Genomic DNA, 21,597 nt, shown 5'->3' on the forward strand with positions numbered 1-21,597 from the left:
GGTTCCACGGGAGCCCCGATAAACACCCAGCTCTCAAATTCAGAACAGATGTACGAAGGCTTACCGTGAGTCACTGCTTTCTCTCTCAGGGCCACTCTCCTCCAAACTTTCACTCTGATCTGTCTTTTAACTTTTCTCTTCCCATAAAAGCACTTGCAGGAAGGAGCTCGGAGTGCCTCTACCTGCTCCCTCCTACACTGCAAACGAAAGCCCCATCTACTAGTTACTTAGCCTGCAACCATTTCCCAGACAAAGGTGGGGGTGAGATGATGGCTGGCGGGCAGCCAGGGAGTGACTCATTCAGCTGGTCCAGGAGATCCTGATTAAAACAATGGGCTCAGTTGCCAGGGTTTTTCCCCTTCCTCCTTCAGGGCAGCTGCACGGTTCATGCTTCCGGTGCCAGATTGTATCAGGCATTTAAGGTATTTTAAGTGAAAACTCGGAGGACGACAGTAAAGCACAGATGGAAGAAGAAGAGGCTGTGCTGGCAGAGCGGACAGACCTTTGCTGCAGCTGAGCCTGTTTCCAAAGCTCTGCTACAAACGTCAACACAGCAGCCGTGGAAGACTCCCCTAGTAAATGGATTTAACAAGCATTCAGAAGGAAAGTCACTTAGCGGGCTGTCTGAAGGAAAACAAAGAGCCTGAGGAGGATAGCGAGGACAATAAAACCTGCGAGGCAAATGATGCTCAAAGCACACGACAATTTGAGCTCTCCCCCACAAGCCAACTTGCCAATTAGGTGGTTCCCAATTTCCTGGGGAGAAGACTATATATAACGTTCTGCATCTGCACGGCAAAGAACCTCACAGGAGAATCTTCTGCCAAAGCTCCTATAGGAACAGATACGCTTAAAACCAGCGAGCTGTCATTTCACTGAAACAGGCAGCTATATTAGCATGTCAAATCTCTGATTTAGGGCACATAAATAAGAAGGAAGGCACACAGAAAGGCGTACTATCTCTATCTCCTCCAAGCTCAGCCTTTGCCAGGCCCGTGAATCATCAGCAGGCAAAGGACTGGGACACTTTTGTCATCAGCATTACGGGAAGGACAGGGCAGCGCGTGGAAAATACCTGGAGCGTTGGAAGATCGATAAAGATGTGCCTGTCAAGCCTCCCAGGTCTCATCAAGGCACTATCCAAGACATCAGCACGGTTGGTGGAAGCCAGCACTATAACGTGATCTGCGGTCCCCATTCCTGTAGCAAAACAAGCAAAAACAAACGTGAAGGTTTCCACCACCACAAAGAGCAAGCACACAACGGGACGAGGCAGGGCAGGATGCAGAGAACATCTTACACATCTTTATCACAAAGGATGTATTTACAACATCCTTTGGGGCAGCTGAGGCTGAGAAAGTGTCCTGTTCACTAGGAGCACGAGGCAGGAAGGAACCTCCCAGGTCACCCAGGCCAGTCTCTGCTCCTTGTGGACACTCTGAAATTCCCTTTTCAGTTACTTAAACCCCAGCCTAAAACTTTTTTTTGGCCACATGTTGAAGTTGCTCCAACTGGAAGGCAGAACAGAACCGTTGTGTTCAGATGAGCTGGGATGTGCCTTCTCACCCCCAGCCCTAAGTCAACTCCCGCTTCTTTAGCTCCAGTTGTACAAACAATTCTTTTTAGCTGAAATAGCATTTTCCTCCCCAGTATTTCTGCGGAAAGCCCGTTCAGCTTTCATTTACTTTTAGCCCTCAGTCACAGACAGATCACCAGGGAAGGGACAGGCTTCCTTCCGACCAGCTCATGTTAACGTAGAAATAGAAGACGTAGCCTTGCCACCCAGCAAGTGGCATATTAGCATGAGTTGATCTGCGTCTTTTCACTCGCCTTTTATCGCTCCGAAGGCACCCAGGCATCCTGCAGAGCCGTGCAGAGACCAGCCCTGCAGAACTTCCCACAGACACCACGTAGGCAGGGGCAGAATGTGCCCCAGCAGCTCCGCAGCGATTATTAGCAGACACCAGCTCGAGCCACAGCCACAAGGTTTTGTCTCCGGGTCTTAAAGATGAAGGGAGCATCAGGATTTACAGGCTTTGCCAGAGCAGCACGGAGGCATCAAAGGCAGACAGGACTTCCTGGGGAAGCCGGAGCACTAACAGCTGGAGGAGGGCAGAGCGGGGCAGGTGGTTGCGCTGCTTGGGTGGGGAGCCAGGGATGATGTTGAATCACCGAAGCACGCTGCTTATTTATTGCATTCCACCGGGTGCCCAGAGGGCCCTGGTGTGAGTCACCTGCTCCGAGCCGATTCAGCCGCCCTGGCACGCAGCAGCCTTCCCAGGGAACGGCCGCGTTCGCCCTGCGTGCTTCCCTCGCTGCCAAGTCACACGCTGCAGCAAGCGGCTTTCTGCACGTAAGCTGGGTGGGTTTCAGCTCTCTGCAGCTTTGCCGAGGAGCTGCCAAATGTGTCAGCGTACAAGAGCTCAGCAGAGAGATTAAGGTTACAGGTAAGGCAGAGGACTGGCTCCGTCAGCTCGCACCGCAGCGAACCTCCGTTCTTCCTCCCTGCAGGATGCTGTCTGAATAAGCTCCCGGCGAGGATGAAGCCGACCACTCTTCAGGCAGGCGTTACGCCGCGCTCTGGAGGGTGATAAACAAGCAGAGAGACTGGCAGGCACTTGGGGGATAGCAAGCTGCCTTCACAGGGTGGGATTAGATGCTACAGTACATTATCAGCTTTGCAGCTGCGAGGACGCGGCCTTAAAATAGGTCTGACTGCTGGAACAAGCATAATAAAAACAGAACCGCTGAGTGCATCCTCCTCACATCAGCTTCTGCCCCACTTGCTCTCCAGCCCGCAGCCCAGCGGTGCAGAGCAGCCCCAGTAAACCTACACCAGCAGCTCCTGAGTCCCATCACAGCTCCCAGCGCCGTGGCACCTGGCATGTGACAGGCCTTGGCTTCCACAGGCAGCCATCAGCCACAGGAACAGGCTACGAAAACACCACCTCAGCCACAGCAACAAATTCAAAGCGGTTCTGAACATTTAGCCCGAAAAGAGCCTTCGTATCTATGAAGCTTACAACTTAACCCACTTCAAAAGGAAAGGAGAAGGGGGCACTTGAATTGCGAAGGGCTCTCCCTCCCCACTGCCCTGATGGGCATCCCATCTGTGGTACTACACCGTCCTTCCCCAGCCACTCGTTGTAAGAATTTTGGCCCTCATCTGTGTGCAGTGCCCCTCAAACAGGGTCACAAACCTGCATGTGGCACAAGCCAGGGCTGAGGTCTCATCTGAGGACCTCCGGCTGCCACCAGAAGCAGGTCTGCGTTTTTGTTCAGAAAGCCAGGAATCAGCCCAGGCCTGTTGGGCTCCTCTCGGATGCACTCAGAACGGGGGAGATATTTGGGTCACGTTCCTCTTCTGCTTGTTTGTGGCTTGTGAGGGGAGATTCACTGTTCAGAGCAGGCACCTGTTCCGACAAAGGCTGGAGTACGAGCTGCCCTGCTTTTAAAACAGCTTCTGTACACACAGGCTCCATCCCTGTCCCTCTCCCACCCCATTCCTGGGGCTTCCAGAACCATCAGAGCCATGAAACCAAGGTAGCTCGCAGGAAGAGCCTCCAATTGCTCTAAAATCCACACGCCAGCGTTAGAGCAAACTGCATCCTGTAACAGCTCTTGGGGCCCTCGTCCTTCCCACAGCTGGCAGAGGGGGATCCACGAGGCTCTGACCCTTCTCGTCCTTCCCCACCTCACCTAGGAGTCATCTCGTTCCAGCACACGCATTCCACAACCGCTGCTAAGCTGATGATTCACAGATCTACTTCTGCACTTGATTTTTATTTTTTTTTTCAAACGAATAGCTCGACTCAGTGCCGTGGTGTTGCCTTGCAGAAATTCAACCACCAATTTAAGCTAAAAGCAGCTAAAACAGCTCTCAACCTCCCCTTTCAAGGTTCCTCATTAGAAACATATGACTCCTCCGCTTATGCCTGGGTAAGCTGTCAACCTCCTTAAAAAACAGAAAAATATTCACTGTCCTCCTGAAAACTCTTCTGTAAGGACGGACACAGCACTTCAGCATTCATTTCGGTACCATGCAGCCAGAGAGCATTTCAGTAACACGAGCCAAGATCCGCGCTCATGAGTACACCCAACAGTAAGCCCGTGCTTCTTGTACTACCCCGCCGGTCCATGCCAGCTGTCTCTCGTTTGGCATTATAAACTCCTTGGGCTATTTTTTTTTTAGTGTGTTTGATAAAGCACTTAGCTCAACGAGGGGCTTAGTCCGTGATCTGTATGAGACACAAATAAATAATCACGAAGCAATATAAATTTAAAAATAAGCCAGGCAGCACAGAACAAAGAAGCTTTTTTTTTTTTTTCCTAGGGCTTTTAAAGCATACACTGAGGACAATATTTACCTTCTAAACGGATTTGTTCCCTGATTTCTGAACTGAGACTCACCAAAGCAGCACCACTCTGGAAACAGCACCTGATTTCTACAGCCCACAGAAAATCAGCCATTGTCATTTCCAGCACTGAGATGTAGGCTGCACTGACCACGTATTCCTGAACAGATGGCCCCCATCTGAGTCAGCGTTAACCTGTTGCCAGTTCACCTTGCAACCACCAAGAGGAAAAAAACAACCAAGCTGGCACTGGCATTCTGTGTCAGTAATGGCCTTTCCATGGAGACAGCGTTACACAGCCACAGCTGGAAACAGTTCTGTTTGCTCCACGAGCAGCTATGTGCTTGGCCAAGATGCCTGAGTTAGTGCCTGTGCGAAGTCCCATGGAATCACATCCCCATTTCTGGTGATTTCTGGTAACTACACAGCACTGTGGGCTTCAGGGAGGTTCCTCTGATAACCAGGTTTGTGTCTGGTTATTTAGGACCCGCTTAAAGCTCGTTCCTCTCCTTCAAAAACTTCACGGCACCTGGGCGAAAGCAGAGAGAGGCCTGGAGGATTTCTGCTCAGAAGGACCACTCCACCCTGCTTGTACCATGCTGTGCCCCAGCCTATAATTTCTCCTCTTTCTGCAGCACAGGCAAAGATCCAGAATTACAGATCATCCTGCGTGCAGCATGGAGGAACACCTACCCCTTCCTGAAAACACAAGTCAGCTTCTCTCCTTGAGAGCCTAAGGTTGACCACACAGCAAGCTCCAGGAGGCAGCCTTACTGCCGAGCTGCAGGAAGAGCTCTGCTTCAGCAGGGCTGCACCCCCTGCTCCCCTCTGAGCATCCAGAAACAGGAGCAAGCACCTTTCAGCCCTGAGGTCTGGAGAAAGAGGGATGCTTTCAGTGCAGGACTTTTAACTTCTCACATAAAGAGTCTGATGAGCTAAGTGTCACGTTTATAGTCGAGGCAAAAGGCAGCCCTGTCCCACAGAACAGCAGACTGATACAAACATGCCCTGATGGACAAGTAGCCATCCTACACCTCACCCTGCAACACAAGGATTTAGCAACAGCAGCAGTGCAAGTTGGGTCAGGGCGGCAGGCTCTGACAGAGTTATGACTAACACCAGACAAAGGACTGTTCTTTTTGGCACTTGCATGAAAGCGTCTGAGCAAAGGGTTGATTCCATATGTGGCACAGCCAGCAACCATCCAGAAGCGTGGCATCAAACCGGGACTTGTCTGCAAAGCTTCCCTCTCCCAGCTTAGATAGGCATCTTACAGCCAGGCAAGAGACATGAGAACAGGTCAAGGGACGGGAGAATGAATATTTTCCAGTCCTAATGTCCCTCTGGGACAACTAAACTTTAAACCTTATCAGACATTAAAACACCTCCTGTCTCAGAACATAGCAAGTATTCAACATTTAATGGTCAGCTGGACCTAAATGCTACCAGCTATGGACAGTAGTGTCCTTGCTGCCAATTCGTTCTCTTTTGGTTTCCCGGTATTGTAAAAAAATTCCTCTCCAGCTGCCAGTAGGAAAACATACTCCTGAACTGAAGCCACTTACTGTAGGAAGAGTCTTTGGGGTTGCTGCCCTCTGCCAGCCAGGATCTCTAATGCATGTTATCCACCGGTTTTGTTCGCAGGTGGATGCTCTCCTGGTGTTGGTGCACATTCACCCTGAATGTGACACTACAATTCTGACTCAATCTTTGGAGTGCAGTCACAAAAACAGCTGGCTCCAGGGTTTTAAGTCTACTAGATATTGACCTTTAATCCTTTTGAAATCTAGACATTTATATAGTTTTTTTTTTTTTTTTTTTTTTCCACAGCTTATTCACACCACACTCTCAAACATCTCTCCTTAGCTCAATGACTTGCTAGGCACCGTCAGCTCTGGAGGAGTCCTGCCCAGCTCTCCAGTGACAGACGAAGAGACGCAATATAAAGCCTTCAGAAACAGGGACTAACAATGGGACACTGATTCAGCCTAGTGCTTGGGGAGAGTCCTGGGAGATCTGCAGAAAAGCGTAATTCAGTGTGAAGCAATTACTGGACACACAGCTTCCAAAAACCCTGCGCTGAACAACAGCTGCTGCTCTTCCTCCGTACTCACTGCAGCAGCTGGTGAAGGGGAGAAAGAGCAGAGAAAGGACCCACTTCAGCTGAGTAATATGACAACCTCCAGAAACAGAACAAGGCCAGCCACTGCCACAATGGTGTGCAAATAGGAAAAAAAAAAAATCACAAAAAAAAAAGATTTTCAGGTGTGAAAGTCCCTAAGCTGCAGTTCAAGCCCCAGTTATCACTTGTCATACAGAGAGGTTTTTAACAATGACATGACCAAATCATAACACTGGGCTTAGTCCTGGAAATGCTGTGAAATGCCAGCTAGCCTTGTCCCAGGAAAGAGGGAAGTGAGGTTTGTTTCACTGCAATGGTAAATACTCCCCCATGAAGAAAACACCAAAGAGGCACTGCAAGTTCAAACAGGACAGCAGCCCAGATCTCCGAGGTGGTAAGGGCCCAACTGCTCAGGGACAGAAATACTGACCATCCATTTCTACCAGCAGCTGGTTCAAGGTCTGCTCCTCCTCAGCATTGGCAAAACCCGATATGTTGGTTGAGCGCTTCTTGCCCACGGCATCGATTTCATCAATGTACACGATGCAGGGCGCACGAGCCTGGGCTTCTCTGAAGAGGCTCCGAACTCGGGCAGCTCCAAGACCTGTAGGGGAAGGGAAGAAGAAATGAGCTTCACAGCCATAGCTGTAGAGCATTACCAGCCCCCTATTAGATATCTGACCCAGGCAAACCCTCAGTGTGTGACAGTCCCTCTCGCAACACTCCAGACATGAAGAATTAGTCAAGAACTCATCTCTTTAGCCCTTAAACACTGCTTGTCCTGAATCGTGCTGGCTTTTAACTGAGCTCCCAGAACTGCAAGGACTCTTCAGAGCTGCTGTAAGAGGAGCTCTGCTCCCAGCTCCAGACATGAGCTCCTGGTCCTTCCACAGGTTAGGAGCAAAAATATTCAGCACATTTCCACACACAGACCCTCGTTGGGTCTCAAGAGACGTAGGAAGGAAGGAAGAAGACTGAAATCCCTGAGCACAGAGAGACCATACTTCCTCCCATCAGCAGGGAGCAGCAGAAAATCCATCAGCATTCTCAATATAAGGAAGGAAGCCTCAGTCAATGGCTTTAGTAAGTAGAGGCAAGTCAGAGATGATGCTTCCAGGTGAAGAACCATGGTTTCCCATCGTCAGAAAGAAGCAACTAGCTATTCAAAGAAAATGTTTTAGGTACCACATTATTATCTATCCAATAATGCTAAAAACTTTTTATATTTTCAGCAGCAATATCCAGCAAAGCAACACAAAATCTCTGTCCTTTACGAGGCCCAACCAACGCTCCCCAAGTAACCCCCACTCCCTTCTTCCCACCACGCTTACCTCCTATCACCTCCACGAACTCAGAGCCTGCCATGGCCAGGAACGGTACTTGTGCCTCCGTAGCCACAGCCTTTGCCAGCAAGGTCTTCCCACAGCCCGGCGGCCCAAGCAGTAAGGCACCCTTGGGCACTTTGGCTCCAAGCTGAAGGTAGCGATCGGGATTCTGTAAGAGCAGCACAGCTGGGTCAGATCCACAGCCAACACGAGGCATCTGCACAAGGATACGGTCTCCCAGAGCTCCTCGACGCTGTTCTCATCCTGAGCAACCCTGAGCTCCTAATGGGAGCAGCCACATCTGCAGCCTGTTACAGAACTGGAAATAGACACTGAGTCATGGTGATCACAGCACAAAAGTTTTCAGCTTATTTAGACAGAGGCTGCTCAGTATCGTGCAGGATGAAGAGAACAGACCCTCCTCCCCAGGTTAATTCTAACCCAGAAGATGGGCAGCAAGCACTTCTTGTGGTCTGCTCTTAAATACCTTTAAGTAGTCCACAAATTCTTTGACTTCCATTTTGGCCTCATGCATTCCTGCTACGTCTTTGAAACCAATCCCTTTTCCGGATTTTCCGTCCACAATGGTGAAACGAGCCATCTTCAGCTGGTTCTGTGGGAGGCAACACAAATGCTGAAGATGTGCTCTGACTCTGGACAAGGCAACAGCCTGGAAAGGCAGTTTGCTACACAGCACAGCGCAGGCATAGCCATCCCCAACAAAGAACATTACAATGCCCACCAGTACATCATTGTTTTACCAACTGCTGCTTTGGATACTTCACAGCCAGGCTGCAGGACTGCTGTCTCAAGCCTTATTCACCCACATTTTGTTGGGAAAAGAAAGTAAACCTGCAATAATCCCCCCAACCCAGCTCAAGTCCCTGTAGGCCAGGCAGAGACATTTATTAAAACCATATAGAATGCCCAAAACCTTATTTGGGATCTTCTCCCTGATTTTTAAATTCACTGATCCTTAACACACTCGGGATAGGTGTAGCTTTAAGGAACATGTATGGATGGCAAATATCAGCGGTAAATAAATTACCAATATTGCCTTGTAAACGTATGCAAACATACACTTTGGACCACTGTCCAACGCTGCCACCAGCTCCTACAACAACACAACCCGGGGACAGAATATGGGCTCTCGAATTTAACAGGCACCACATTTCAGCCTTCTGGTGTGTGTTAAGCCAGAGTGACAGCCAAAACAAGGATTTAGTTAAATGTCCTACTTGTAACTGCTCACCATGTTCCTCTGAAAACAGCTACTCAGGACTTTTTTCTGAGAAGAAAGTTTATAACTTCTCATGCCTTAGAAGCAGCAGTTTATCCAAACAAAGAGTTAAACACGCTGGGCCTAGCTGTCCCCACTTATGCAAGGGCAGAAACCAGTCCTCAAGGCCCTCATTACTTAACACTTCTTTAAACTACTCTTTTCTCCCAGGCAGCTGCGCCCCTTTGTATAAAGAGAATCCCAAAGCCAGAAGAGAACTACAGAGGAGAGCGAGTGGGAAACCTAACAAGGGACTGAATTCACCACTGTTTTCATCCCCAGATCCCTGCGGTCAGTACCAGTGCACCCAGAGCTGATTTCTACAGAGTTTCATCAGCTGATCCAGGCAAGGGTGGAGGATAGCAGGAGATTTAACTGATGTTGCAAGCGAGGCATGTGGCGTGAGGGGAACAGGCCAACACGTAATGAAATCCAGAATCTGAACATATTTTATAAATTGAGAATTCATTTTGCAGAAAGCAGCAATTCCTACTCCTGGCTGTATGGGAGGCATATTGGCAGGACCCAGAGAAAAACACCATCTGCAGCTGCAACTCATTAACAAGCTTTGAAAATAGCAGAGCAAACTGGACTGCAAATTCACTGAGCTCAGCCCTTCCTGCCATTGGGGGAAAGAAAGGGCCTCAGCTAAGGCCAGTTACTGTACAAGCGAGTCAGATGATCAGGACAGGAAAAGATGCAAGATGTGTCAAGACTGAGGAGTCCCTGGCATCGGTTTATTCTCAATCTGTGTTGACTTTGCTGGGGAAAGGGGAGGAGATTAGGCCAGCAGAAGGCAAGACTACTCACAGGCTGCAAAGCAACGTAAAGATGCAGGATACTTACAAAAGCATTGAATCCTCCTGCCCTGCCTGCGACCCTAATAAGGCGGAAGATGCTCCACAACATGGAGACAGCCACAAGTGTCACTATCAGGGAAATGACATCGCTGAAAGGACAAAAGCAGGACAGGTCAGAATTGAAGCCTTCAGCCACAACTCAGTAAATGTCACTCACTATTTTCAGTATTTTAAAGGTCCTGACATTTTCGGCAGCCATGAGCATCTATGACTAAGAAAACGGCACCTTGAAATTTTCTATACAAAACCAAAACCCCAACAATTACGTAACCCGAGAAGTTAAACAGAGGACACTGGCACATACTGCTCACAGCTGTGGAAGAAATTCCTCTTCACCATTCCCTGCAGAGGCATTTCTACTTATAAAGCCGACAGACCTTCGGGCAGCCAGATCACAGCCAGAGCAGGAGCTGGGGACACTGGCAGCCCTTCCCACAGGAGCTCACTGCAGAAGACCTGTGCCCTGCGATGCTACGAAGGTTCCAGCTCCCCCAAACCTGGCAGAAATCCCACTGCAGCTCTCCCATTAGGCAAGACGGGTTGGCTGCCCCTGCTCAAGTCTCCCAGAAGTCCCTCACAAGGAGCTCCTGCAGCAACCAGCACAATGAATTTTCTGGATCCTTTCAGTACCTCTTGGGTTAGAGGGGAGCCACGGAGCAGAGCTGACAGGGCAGGTCTAATGCAGTTACAAGACAAATGTGCTGAGGACAAAATACCCTGTGAGCTCTGAACAGGGAATACTTCTAATAAGAGGAAGACTGATCGGACTATCAGAAGGCAGGCTGGGACTGGAGGTACCCTAACTAAGCTCCTTGTTCTGCTCCACGTGCCCTGCTTGACCCTGTGAAATGCTCTTGCCTCCCCACACTTCTGTTTCTTATCTTTAAACTAGGAGCATGCGTTCCACCTCTCAGGAACAGATGATTTACTGAAGCAATGGGAGCAGCACGTGCTGTATACCTAGCTGCATTTGTCTCCCCCGAGCGAGGGCTCCTAGGCAACACTGGAAACTGAAAATCACCTACAGTTTGGCAACTGTGCAAACAGGAGATTCATTCTGAAACGCATCAAGGGCCCGTACCTGACAGCAAACTGAGTGCAAGCTCTAAGTGCTCTGCACCTCACAGCTGCTTCAAACTTCAGACTCTGAAGTCTCCTGAGTCTTCAGACCCTAAAGTATCTCTTTAAAAAACAGTATTTTCAGACACAGGGGAAGCAGCCCGTGCTGCTAGCTGACTAGCTGGTCAGTGTACTCGTCCCATTACACAAACTGACAAAAATTAGCAAGTTATGAATCCCAACAGAAAATTCCATGCTGCGTGATCTATTTAAGAAGTTTGTCTTCACACAAATCACGCATTCAAAGTGTAAAAAATGTCACTCAGAGGACAACCAACTGGTCAAAATCCTGCAAGGGTATTTTCTCACATACAAACATGACATTTATTTCACGTTTTGGTAAGACATCCAGGAAAGACACCGTGCTCCAAACCCCACGAGCTACTAGAACCCAACGCTGTGCACCTCTGCTTAGCGTGGTGCACAAGCAGGTGCCCAGGCCATCTCGGCAGGTAACAGCAGCAGCACAGAGCTATCCTTCTTGGTTGTTAGGGCATGGGATTTCCTTCTTAGCAGACAAAGCTACTGTGCTGCATCTCCATCTCTAGGACTCTAGAACAAAATACTGGTTGAGAGCTCTCCAAAGGCCAGTCCCTCTGCAGACTTCCAGAGAGCATCTTTCTGCATCAGCACAGCCCTCAGTGATGGAGGTGGACTTGTTCAATAGCCCAGTGAGTGAGCTTCACAGGTCTCTTGTTCTCTGCGCCCCATAAATCCTATCTAGCAAAAATAAGCTGCCAGCCTTAACAGAAGGGCAAATAAACCTTGTGAGCAGCAAATGACCACAAAATATAAAATGAAAGCACAGAACAAAGCCTAGCCAGTGCTCTGTAATCTTCCGTCACATTTTTACTTCTTGCTCATTGCAGTTTATTTCAGAATTAAAACCTTTGAGCACTGACATTTTAATTATTATTTTTAAAAGCAAAGGATCCCGAGATCCTTTCAGGTAACAGAAAGGGGCTGCAAATTTAATAGGAGTACTCCTCCCTCAGTGAGATTTTCTATCTTAGCATCAAAGCTGCTCTGCTCAGTATGTGGCTCACAGCTGGAGCGAGCACCAGCACAGGCTGTCCTCTGATCTACAGCTGCTGGAGAAACAGGCCAGAATTAGGTGTTTATTTTTACAGACTGAACCACCACCACAGGCCTTCCTTGAAGCATTCTAACAGGGGACAGCTTACTGCACCACCGACATTCTCCACAAACCAGGGCACAACATCACACTTGTTGAGTCAGGATTTCTATCTCACGTTGCACTTGAATAATGGATTATTGCAAGGACAGCAGCAACTGACAGACTTTGCTCAGACCTGCTGACACTGACCCCAAATATTTTGGTTCACTACGTGCTGCAGTTCCAGACATCTCCTTGAGACCCTCATGTCTGAGCCGCTAACACACATCTAGAGCATTTTTCAAAGACTGCCTAAGTGCTCCAAAACAGGGACCACTTCTTTTTGTTCTGCATTTACATAACATGTAGCTGGAAGGAACTTTGCTCTTCAAGTGAAGGATGCTGTTGCCAACATAAGATCAACAGTGAGCACGAGTTTATATCATACTTTCCATAAAAGCCAGGGTGTTTGTAGGAAACAGGGATTCTCTCCTTCTCATCAATATTCAGCTCATCCTCCGCAGCTCTCAGCTTCTCTTCAAATTTGTCAATGTTTGCCACCCGCATTGTGTACAGCAGGGTAACGTTCTGGGGACATGCAATCAAAAGCAGCAAAAAGAAATTTTAAGTGTGGTATAAAGACACAACAATGAGCAGAAGAGGTGCACGAAATGGAGAAGTCAGACAAAAGTTAGCATTGTTACATCCTTTGTTTGCTACAGCAATGAACTCATGAGCAGGTAACTGATGCTGGGCCTCCAAATCAAGTCAGGAGCACCTCATGGCTTTCTGGCACCTTATTGAAAGCATAAAAGCCAAGAACTGAGTCTCAGCTCTCTAGAAACAAGGAGGTGCAATGACTTTGTAGGCAGACTGGAGGATGAGGTTAGTATTATAAACCTAACTGTAATGATAGCTTGGGTCCAGTCAAAGTTTTACAATGCATCTGGAAAACTACATCACTGGGCAGGAAGCCTTCTGCATATTGTTTCTGTATCCCTCTCAGTAATTAATTTCATCCAGAAGTTTGCAAAATGGATCATAAATCGATGAACTAAATGGGATGTACCCAAGAACAATATTTTAATCTCTGAGGCTAGTTGGTAATGATTCTTGGTGGCAACTCTTGGAAATAAAGCAAGCATGTGATCAAACTTTGCTTTTTTTCCCCATTTTGGAAGATTTAAGAAGGAAGTCTGATGGAACTTGACAGAGCAATTGAAGCTAAAATCCAAAACAGGAGATAATTTTTAAAACTGGATCTAGAATTAAGAATTTACAATCATCATCTAGATACCTTCTGACATTTTAGTCTGAGCTGGGAAAAACGAACTATTGAATTTCCCCAGCTTTTTAAACATTCGTAATGTTTCCTTCCATGTCACTATTAATTATTCTTACAGTTTAAAATAAAAATCCCAGTGTCCAGGTTGGTAGGAGTAATAAAAGCCCCCTGAAGTACAAACAACAGGAAGCAAAAATTAATGAAAAGCAAATTTACCAGCTAGAGTTTTACTGAACATATAATTCATTAATTCAATTCTTTCCAACAGTATAATCTAAGATCATCGACTCCAACCAGAGAAAGCCACTCACGACTTGTCCATGCGGAGTTCCTCCAGGGTGCAGATAAATTTCTACAATATCACTTTCTGGAACCACTTCGATTCTCTGGACCTCCCCCTTTGACAGCATCTCATTGATGAAATAATTCCAGGAAATGTTGGTCCCTTCTCTGTTCTCACTGACGGTGAATCGGAACATCAGCACTATTAACGTTATGATGAGGAGTGCCCGCAAGCGTTCAAGGTGCATCTGATTCTCCCTTTTCCTCCGTTTCTCTTCCTCTAAAAAAGAAAAAAGATCAGGAAAAGAGACATGAGCACGTAACTGCACAGCTTTCTGACCAAAAGAAGGGACATCTAAGTGACAAAGCCTAACACGACGGAACCTTTAATGCTTCTGTTGCATGGTTCTCTGGAGGCACTATACTCAGAGGCAGGACCTGACTCGCTCTGCACAGGCCATTTCCTAGCTTGGCTCACAAAGGTAACAGGAGGCTGTGTGACTTGCCCAAGGTTACACAAGGGAGTTGGTTTTCTGGGTTACGTTTCACTTCCAGGCCTTCCTGGCTTCTAGGCTGTCAAGCCACAGGGCCCCAGCTGTGCATACGGAACAGCAGCAGGGCAAAAGCCTGGTTACGAAAGCACGAGCAGTCACGTGTAATCCTAGTGGTTGCCTGGAAGGAGACACATTTTGCATCCTGATAGCCAGCAATCATCTGCTTGCATCACGTTGCTGCTTTTCCAATCGAGGCTGTTGTACCACATCTACATTCAGCTGCTCCCCAAAGCCCCAAAAGCCACGCGGGGAGGCACTGCGTACACACGTTGCAGAGGTAATGGAGGATTGCCTCTTCATTTTAAGCGGTGCTTCAGTAAGAGGAGGAACTGAAGCATCAGCGAGCCAAAGAAAGTCCCTTACTTCCAGAATTTGTCATGCACGAAGACCAACACCCATCTCTAACATTTTGAAAAGCTCTGACCAGCGTTCTGTGTTTCGGGGCAGTCCGACTGTGCTCCAGGAGACTTCAGATGGTCGTAGCCCACTGCCCCCATTGCGGTGACCCCAAGTACCATTCTGCTTGAAAATGAAGGGCCCACTTGCCTGGCCTAACATGGATGGATAAAATAATAAAGCCACCAGACCTTTGCTGCTAAAAAACATCACTCAAGTATGACTACAGCCCAGTTCTAATTAACACGCCTCTACGCTGCCTAGTCCTCGGGCTGTTGCTAACGTATCCACTGAAAAGAATATTAGGAGTGAGTAAAACCAGTCTTAGTTTCACTGTTAAATCATGTAGCACGGTGCTGAGGGATAATTGCTTCCTGGTGAACTGATCTGCTGGCGCTCTGCACCACGAGACCAACAACAGCTCCACTGCCTAAGAGAGAATCAGTGCTTGCAACAAATCGAACGCCGCACAGGAAGAGGGGAATGCAGCTTACCTCTGAATCAAAATATACTGCAAAGCAATCTCATTGTTTGCTGCACGTTTTCTCCCCTGCTATGTAACCACCTTAATATTTAAACAGGCTTGGTAACTCGTCCACGTTAAGGATCTGTATCAGCATTACATACTAGAAGTGCTTTCCCACCTTTACTGTACCAGTGACATAGGAAGTGGTGACACAAGAAAAAGGGACGGCTGGTTTGCAGTACTTGCCACCAAACCTTTTCTTTCAGGCTCCCAACATTTTTTGTACTGCATAGGCAAATTCTGAATTCTGTGGTGGCACAGTTCAATGTCAGCCGCCAGCAAGCAGTCGAGTTGTTAAGCTGACAACGAATATCTTCCTCTTTCCAGTTCTATGTGGAACTTCTCAATATATAATTTACTGCTCCTTCTTGATATACAATTTAACATCAACAGCAAGATGGCATACATAAATACTATTCTACCCCCAGAAATAAATTAATTCCGTACCACTGGACTGCTAGTGCCTCTGCCTGCTGCAGCCCAGATTAGATTTATTTGCGAATTCATAACAAGAGTTCTGACACCAGCATTTATCACTAGCCACCAATTAGACCCTTATACACACTGCAACAAAACCGAGGGACAAACATATGACCCAGTCAGATGCTAAAAAAAGTACTCTGTCCTTCAGATACACAGCGTCATTTTTCACTCGTTTCCTCGCTCTGCTCCACATCTAACAGGAAAGGCTTGTTCCTAAATAGAAACAATGCAGCTTTTCAGATAAGGTCGCAATTTCAAAACACGGTGACAAGCTCAGACGCTGCGTCCAGCCCATCCACTTTGTTCTCTGATGCCATCTCCTCACTCCTGCGTTATCTGCTAGATCCAGCCTCATTAGAACAAAGCAATCCGTCACAAAACTGCAGGCTAACATCCAGTAGTTTTATTAAGAAAATTTAAATGTAGCATTGTAGAGACCTTAGCCTGGGCATTATCCTTAACTACTGAGCAAGTTCTGAGTAAGTTGATAGGAAAAAGGAGCGACTAGAAAGAGGAGTTCTGACTTACAGAAAGTGTCCAGCTCCTGCTATGCAAGTTCCTTGCTTGGAGATCTGAATGAACTATTGCTAAAGCACTTCTTTGTGTTAAATTTCAGACAAAGTCAGCGTGCATGTAATATGTTGTAAAGCACGCATTCACTGAGGACGTTATCACAAAGAGAGATCACCACAGGGTTATAGCTAGCCATTAGATAGCTCGAGACAAGCAGTGTCTGGGACACAAGACTTGTCTCAGATCTTTAACCTACAGCTGAATAATTTCAGAAATTTCTAGAAAGCTCGAAGACAACACAAGGCTTTCTTCCACCCTGCATTTAATTAAGGACAAAATTAATCTAATCCTAAGTTTATGTAAAATATGACCGCCTTTACAGTACAACATTCATATTGCACCATAAGCCACCCCACAACACTCAGTAAATGAGAACCAGGAACTGGATGTGACACTTGCGAGCAACAGCTGTGGGAATACTTCCAGCTCTTTAGTCTCCAAAAGCCTCCATGAAGCAATGATTTGCCATTAACCCCAAATCTGAACTCTCTGATTAAAATCTTGCAAGGGCTGCACTGACAGTTTGAAGAGTTCTTTTTAATAATTACTGCAGAGATGAGCATTCCCCCGGAGACATGGGGTAGCATTCCACCTCCCAAAGTCAAGCTATCCATTAATCACCGGAGAAAAGAGGCCGCAGAACACAGCATGTTACTGTTTACTAATTTTAACAGCTACAATACCTCAAGGCGCTGTGCTCACAATCACCCTGTGTGGTCTCGCAGACCACAAGCACCCCAGCCTCTGAGCTCCAGCTTCCTCAGCGAGGACTCGGCGATACCTGCGCTCGCATCCGGATCAGATGCACCAAGGTAAAAGTTTATCACATAATCTACAAAAGCAGCGTGATGCTAACTGCAAAGGTCTGGAGCCCTCCAGCTCAGCCCTCACTCAGAAGTCCAGAAAGCAGCAGATATCCATATAAAGCCCCTTGAATCATCACCAGCCCCTGCAAGCATCAACAAGTGCCATAAAATGAATAAAACATTTAGGTCTTTGTTATGCTTCTGGTATCACTGACAAGACAGAAGAACGAGGCCTTCCATCCGGAGCACTTCTGACTCCTTTCTTAAAAAAAAATCCCCAGGCCAGTAGATGCAAGACGTGGCCTCAGCTGGGGGATTTCACAGCTCGAAATCTGCACCACAGAGTCTGAAAACACGCCTAACCCAGATCCTAGAAACGCTGCACACACTTCAGTTCTTGGGAGACTGGAGGGAAAGAAATGTACTCACGAATGAGCAAAGAATTTTCCTTACAGAAGTGGAAAGGAAGAATCAAATTACACTTTTAAAATGGAATGCAGCTGTTGTCAATCTACAAATAGCAAAATGTTGCTGACAATACCAAGACTTGCAGGGACACCCACAAATCAGCTCAAATTTGAAAAGTCTTTGATGAAAACCTACTGGTAGAAGATACAAGGATCAAAACACTGGCCTGTCAGAAGTTACGCAAGGTTTTTGTCTCGTACACAGCAGATGTTCTCCTTCATGTCCCTGCTCCTTTTTAGCACCCTGGAATTCCTCTCTCCCCTTCCCCCAACAAGCTTAAGATATGGAGTGGCCACTGACTTCTCAGCAGCATCTGGCACGCCACGTAACTCCCTAGGTATCAGAACACATTTAGAGAGATAAAATTCAAGAAGTTCTGTATGTTGGGATGCCTGGGATTTAGACAGTGAAAGATATGCAAAAAAAAAGAACCACCAAAAACCAGTGTCTAGGAAGACCAACTTAATAAAATTTCTGAGCAAGTGCCCTTATTAACACAGCTAAGAACTCTTCAAGAATCTATTTTTAAATTTGAGCTCTGTAAATCACTACAAGCAGACACTTCCACCAAGAAGGTAAACGAAATAAGAAATAAACAGCTTCCAGCTTCAATTTATATTAACATTTAGTTCTTAATGAAGTCAGTGCTCTATACCAAAACCCCCAAACCGAAACTCAGTAAATACCATTCCCCTTTGTACAGTGGCAAAATTAAAGCAGAAGACAATGAAATTATTTGTACAGGATGCAAAGGAGCACATAAAGAGAATCAATTTAATGGCCCGATTAAGCTTTATTCTACCATCAGCTAAGACAAAATCTCTCTTCCAACTCGTTCATAGCCATGGGCTCATACAGTCGGTAAGTTACAGGAAGTTTGCAGTATCCAGAGATGAGCATTAAGGCTGATCTTCCACACTCTCCACCCGTGTCCTTCACACACACACGATTCATGCCATTAAATACATTTTTGGCACATACGTACCCTCATCCTCCTTTGGAGATTTCTTCTTGAATCCTCCATTCTTATGGTTACTCCCTCGAGAGCTTGAAGTACTGAAATAGTAAGTGCTACCTGCAGGCAAGCAGAGTGCAGCAGTTACCACCAAAGACCTCAGGTGGCAGTGAGAGAGGTGGAACAAGGATGGCACAAATCCATGAGAGCTCCCAATGCACAAAAACCTCGGTTCCACACCCACCCAAGTGCACAGCTTCATTTGTGTGCCACGGAAATGAAACAGCCTCACAAGAGGGAGTACTGGGAGGGACAGGCTCCTTCAGCTTCCTTATACAATATATACTTCTCGACAATCCAATCAAAATATGAGTTTGCTCAGACATTGTTTTAATAGAGCAAAAAATCATTTGGAGAAATTCCTTCGGTACTGACACATTTACACATTCCCCAAGGCATAACCAAAGTTAACACTGGTGGGGTCAGCAAAGAACAGCCTCACGCTAGAGCTGTAAATGCACGCTAAAGGAAATTATCTGCTGGAGTTCAGGCAGGGTTCTCAGTAACACTGTTAGGATACTCTCATAAAAGCCAAGGAAGGATGGCTGCAAACAGAAAAACCCACAGTAGCTGCTACAAAACAATTACGGGAAGGCTTTTTTGCCAGGAAAATACAAACATGTCAGAAGCAAGGCAACTGACTTAAGGACTGTAGCTTCTTTTTCTCATGGCGTTTCATGAAGGCTCTGGAAAGTAGCAAGCCCGGAAGCTGGACTGCTTGTCAGCTGCTATTTCTACCAGAGGATTCATAGCCATTTGAAAGATTATGCATATATTTTTTCTTTTATTTTTAAAAAGGGGGCAAAACAAACCAAATTATTCCCTCCTCCTCCTCCCCCCAAAAAAAAACACTAAAACTCTTCAAGGTAAAGCAGCTTGCTCTCATCAGGCCCGCGGCAGTCACAATAGCAGGGACCACTTTTGTTCAAATTTCAAAAGCATCAGCAAAGCTGCCTTCCCAATTTGAAGAGAAAAGCGAGAAGAATAATTGCCTTTGTTTTACAGCTTTGTGCTCTTGCTCTAGGAATTCAGATAACACCTCATAACATACACTTCCAACCTGCTCCAATGCGAGGCTTTTAGCAAGGTTCCATGATTTGATTTCTGCCTAAGGTGAATGACATTTTCTTCTTCGGCTTTGCTAATGAGGCACAGGAAGACTCTCTAGTTTGAAGTCTGCTGTTTTTAAATTAGCTTTTAGATCTAATGACTCAAGTGCTTACTTAATCACACCGAGCTCCTTGCGGAAAGATGCCATTGCTCATCTCTGCCACCAAAAAAACTAGAACCCCTGCAAACGGCACTCTGCTCCCAAAGCCAAGAACTGGACAGCTTTATTTCAGTTTCAGGAATTAAAAGTAAGCAAAAGTCAACACTCTTACTTAGTAAGACCTTTTTCCCCCTCCAAGTTTCTCATCTGAGTTGCTCTTTGGGACTCACCTAAGAGATTCCAAAGCCTGACTGGATCTCGAATTATTTGTTGTTTCAGTAGGACTCCACTGAGACCTTGAGATGTGGGGGAAAGTGTTTGTGACAGAAGGCTCTGAAGAGGGAGATAAAGGAGAAAAAAAAAAAAAAAAAAGACAGCTATTGTTAAAGTTCTGTGACTGCTTCTCGTTTCTGTATCCCATGAGGCAGAAATTCCAAAACATCAAAATATTGTGGCGAAGTTGCAGGACCAGCAGGTGTAAGCCCCAAATATTATTCCTGATTGTGTGCTGTGAACTTGCCACATGATTCTGAAGATGTTGTTTATAACCCAGTTTAAAGTAAGCGCATGTATAAATAGAAACATACATTCAAAATGCTTGGAATCTTTTTCCTCACTGTACTGCTGCTCCTCACTAAAGATATGCTAGAAATCAACTCCTAGAATGCAAACATACCCTCCCACAGCAGGGAATGTGAACAACTACTGCTCTGTAACCCTGCTGCACAGGGGTGAGGATAACACAGCTGTTTTCCCCACGGTCATTCAGCAGCAATCCTACAGCTTATAGCCACATTTAAGGGCAATTTCTTAGCATCTGAGAATTGACACGAACTAATACCCTCACTGAACACACCTTCCTCTTCCTCAGATGGGGCTCCCTGTCTCGCTGTCCCTCTCATGCACAGAGGCAAATTTCTGTGCAGCAGAGGTGGGACAGGAGCGCTGACCGGGCCGAAATCCCTCTATTTTTCCCTCTGGCAGTGAGCAGCACAACTGGTTGTGTCTGCCTGAGAGGGCAGCCTCCCGGGATCAGTACTTTTTGGAACAGCACAGCGATGACAGAGCTGTGGTGGTAGAAACCCTTGACATATTTCACGGAGTGGTCTCAGAACCGTTCTTCCTTCACCTCCTTGGTCTGCCCGTTCCCGTTCGCTGCGCTGAGGCAGAAAACGGAGTTAAATCACGCCGCAGGCCCGCTTTAAGCAGGATCCTTCCCTTCTGCACGATTTCAGGGCGTTTGTTTGCACCACCAGCAGCACAGCAGGGCAGGGAGAACCCACCCGCGGTGCCCAGCAGCAGGGTGGGAGCGCATTGAGGGCACCGAGCCGCAGGGGGGGGGGCAGCGGGACGGCCCCACAGCCGCTGGGGGGGGTACCGGGGCCGGTACCGGGACCGGGGCGGGGGAAAGGAGCCTCGGCGGTGCCAGCCCCGGCGCCCTCAGGCCGCACCGGCCCCTCCTGCACGCTGCTAACGCTTCACCCGCCACACGGCACCGGGGTCCCACCGAGCCCCCCCCCCCCCCCCGGCCCCGCCGCCGCCGCCCTCCCGTTACCTGCAGGCCCCGGGGCTGCGGGCGAGGCCGTGCCCAAGCCGGGGCTGGCGGCGGGGCGGGCCGCGGCCAGGCGCAGCGCCCCCGGAGCAGCAGCAACCGCAGCAGCGCCATGGCCCGGCCCCGGGCCCGGCCTCGCTCCGCCGCTGAGGGCCCGCTGAGGGGAGCGCCGGGCTACCGGGAGGAGGCCTCAGCGGGGCCGGAAGCGGGCGGTGAAGGCCGGGCGGCCATCTTGGAGGCGGGCGGGCAGCGGCGGGGCTGCCATGCCGC

At 47.6% G+C, this 21,597-nt stretch overlaps 1 protein-coding gene across 1 annotated transcript in view; it reads right to left on the minus strand.

Annotated features, from left to right (window-relative positions):
* The window catches only part of SPG7 (SPG7 matrix AAA peptidase subunit, paraplegin), a 31,861-nt gene extending 10,264 nt beyond the window's left edge, over positions 1–21,597 (minus strand). Inside the window, exons 1-10 of the mRNA XM_084294676.1 lie at positions 21,331–21,597; positions 20,006–20,108; positions 18,536–18,625; positions 13,774–14,024; positions 12,626–12,765; positions 9,928–10,030; positions 8,290–8,415; positions 7,809–7,971; positions 6,908–7,081; positions 1,076–1,200 (exon numbers count right to left, since the gene is read on the minus strand). Of these exons, the coding sequence (XP_084150802.1) occupies positions 1,076–1,200; positions 6,908–7,081; positions 7,809–7,971; positions 8,290–8,415; positions 9,928–10,030; positions 12,626–12,765; positions 13,774–14,024; positions 18,536–18,625; positions 20,006–20,108; positions 21,331–21,441 (1,386 nt within the window). The 5' untranslated portion in view covers positions 21,442–21,597. The remainder of the gene's footprint in view (positions 1–1,075; positions 1,201–6,907; positions 7,082–7,808; positions 7,972–8,289; positions 8,416–9,927; positions 10,031–12,625; positions 12,766–13,773; positions 14,025–18,535; positions 18,626–20,005; positions 20,109–21,330) is intronic.

Source organism: Netta rufina (assembly GCF_964035555.1).
Source record: "Netta rufina genome assembly, chromosome: 13".
Classification (NCBI taxonomy): domain Eukaryota; kingdom Metazoa; phylum Chordata; class Aves; order Anseriformes; family Anatidae; genus Netta; species Netta rufina.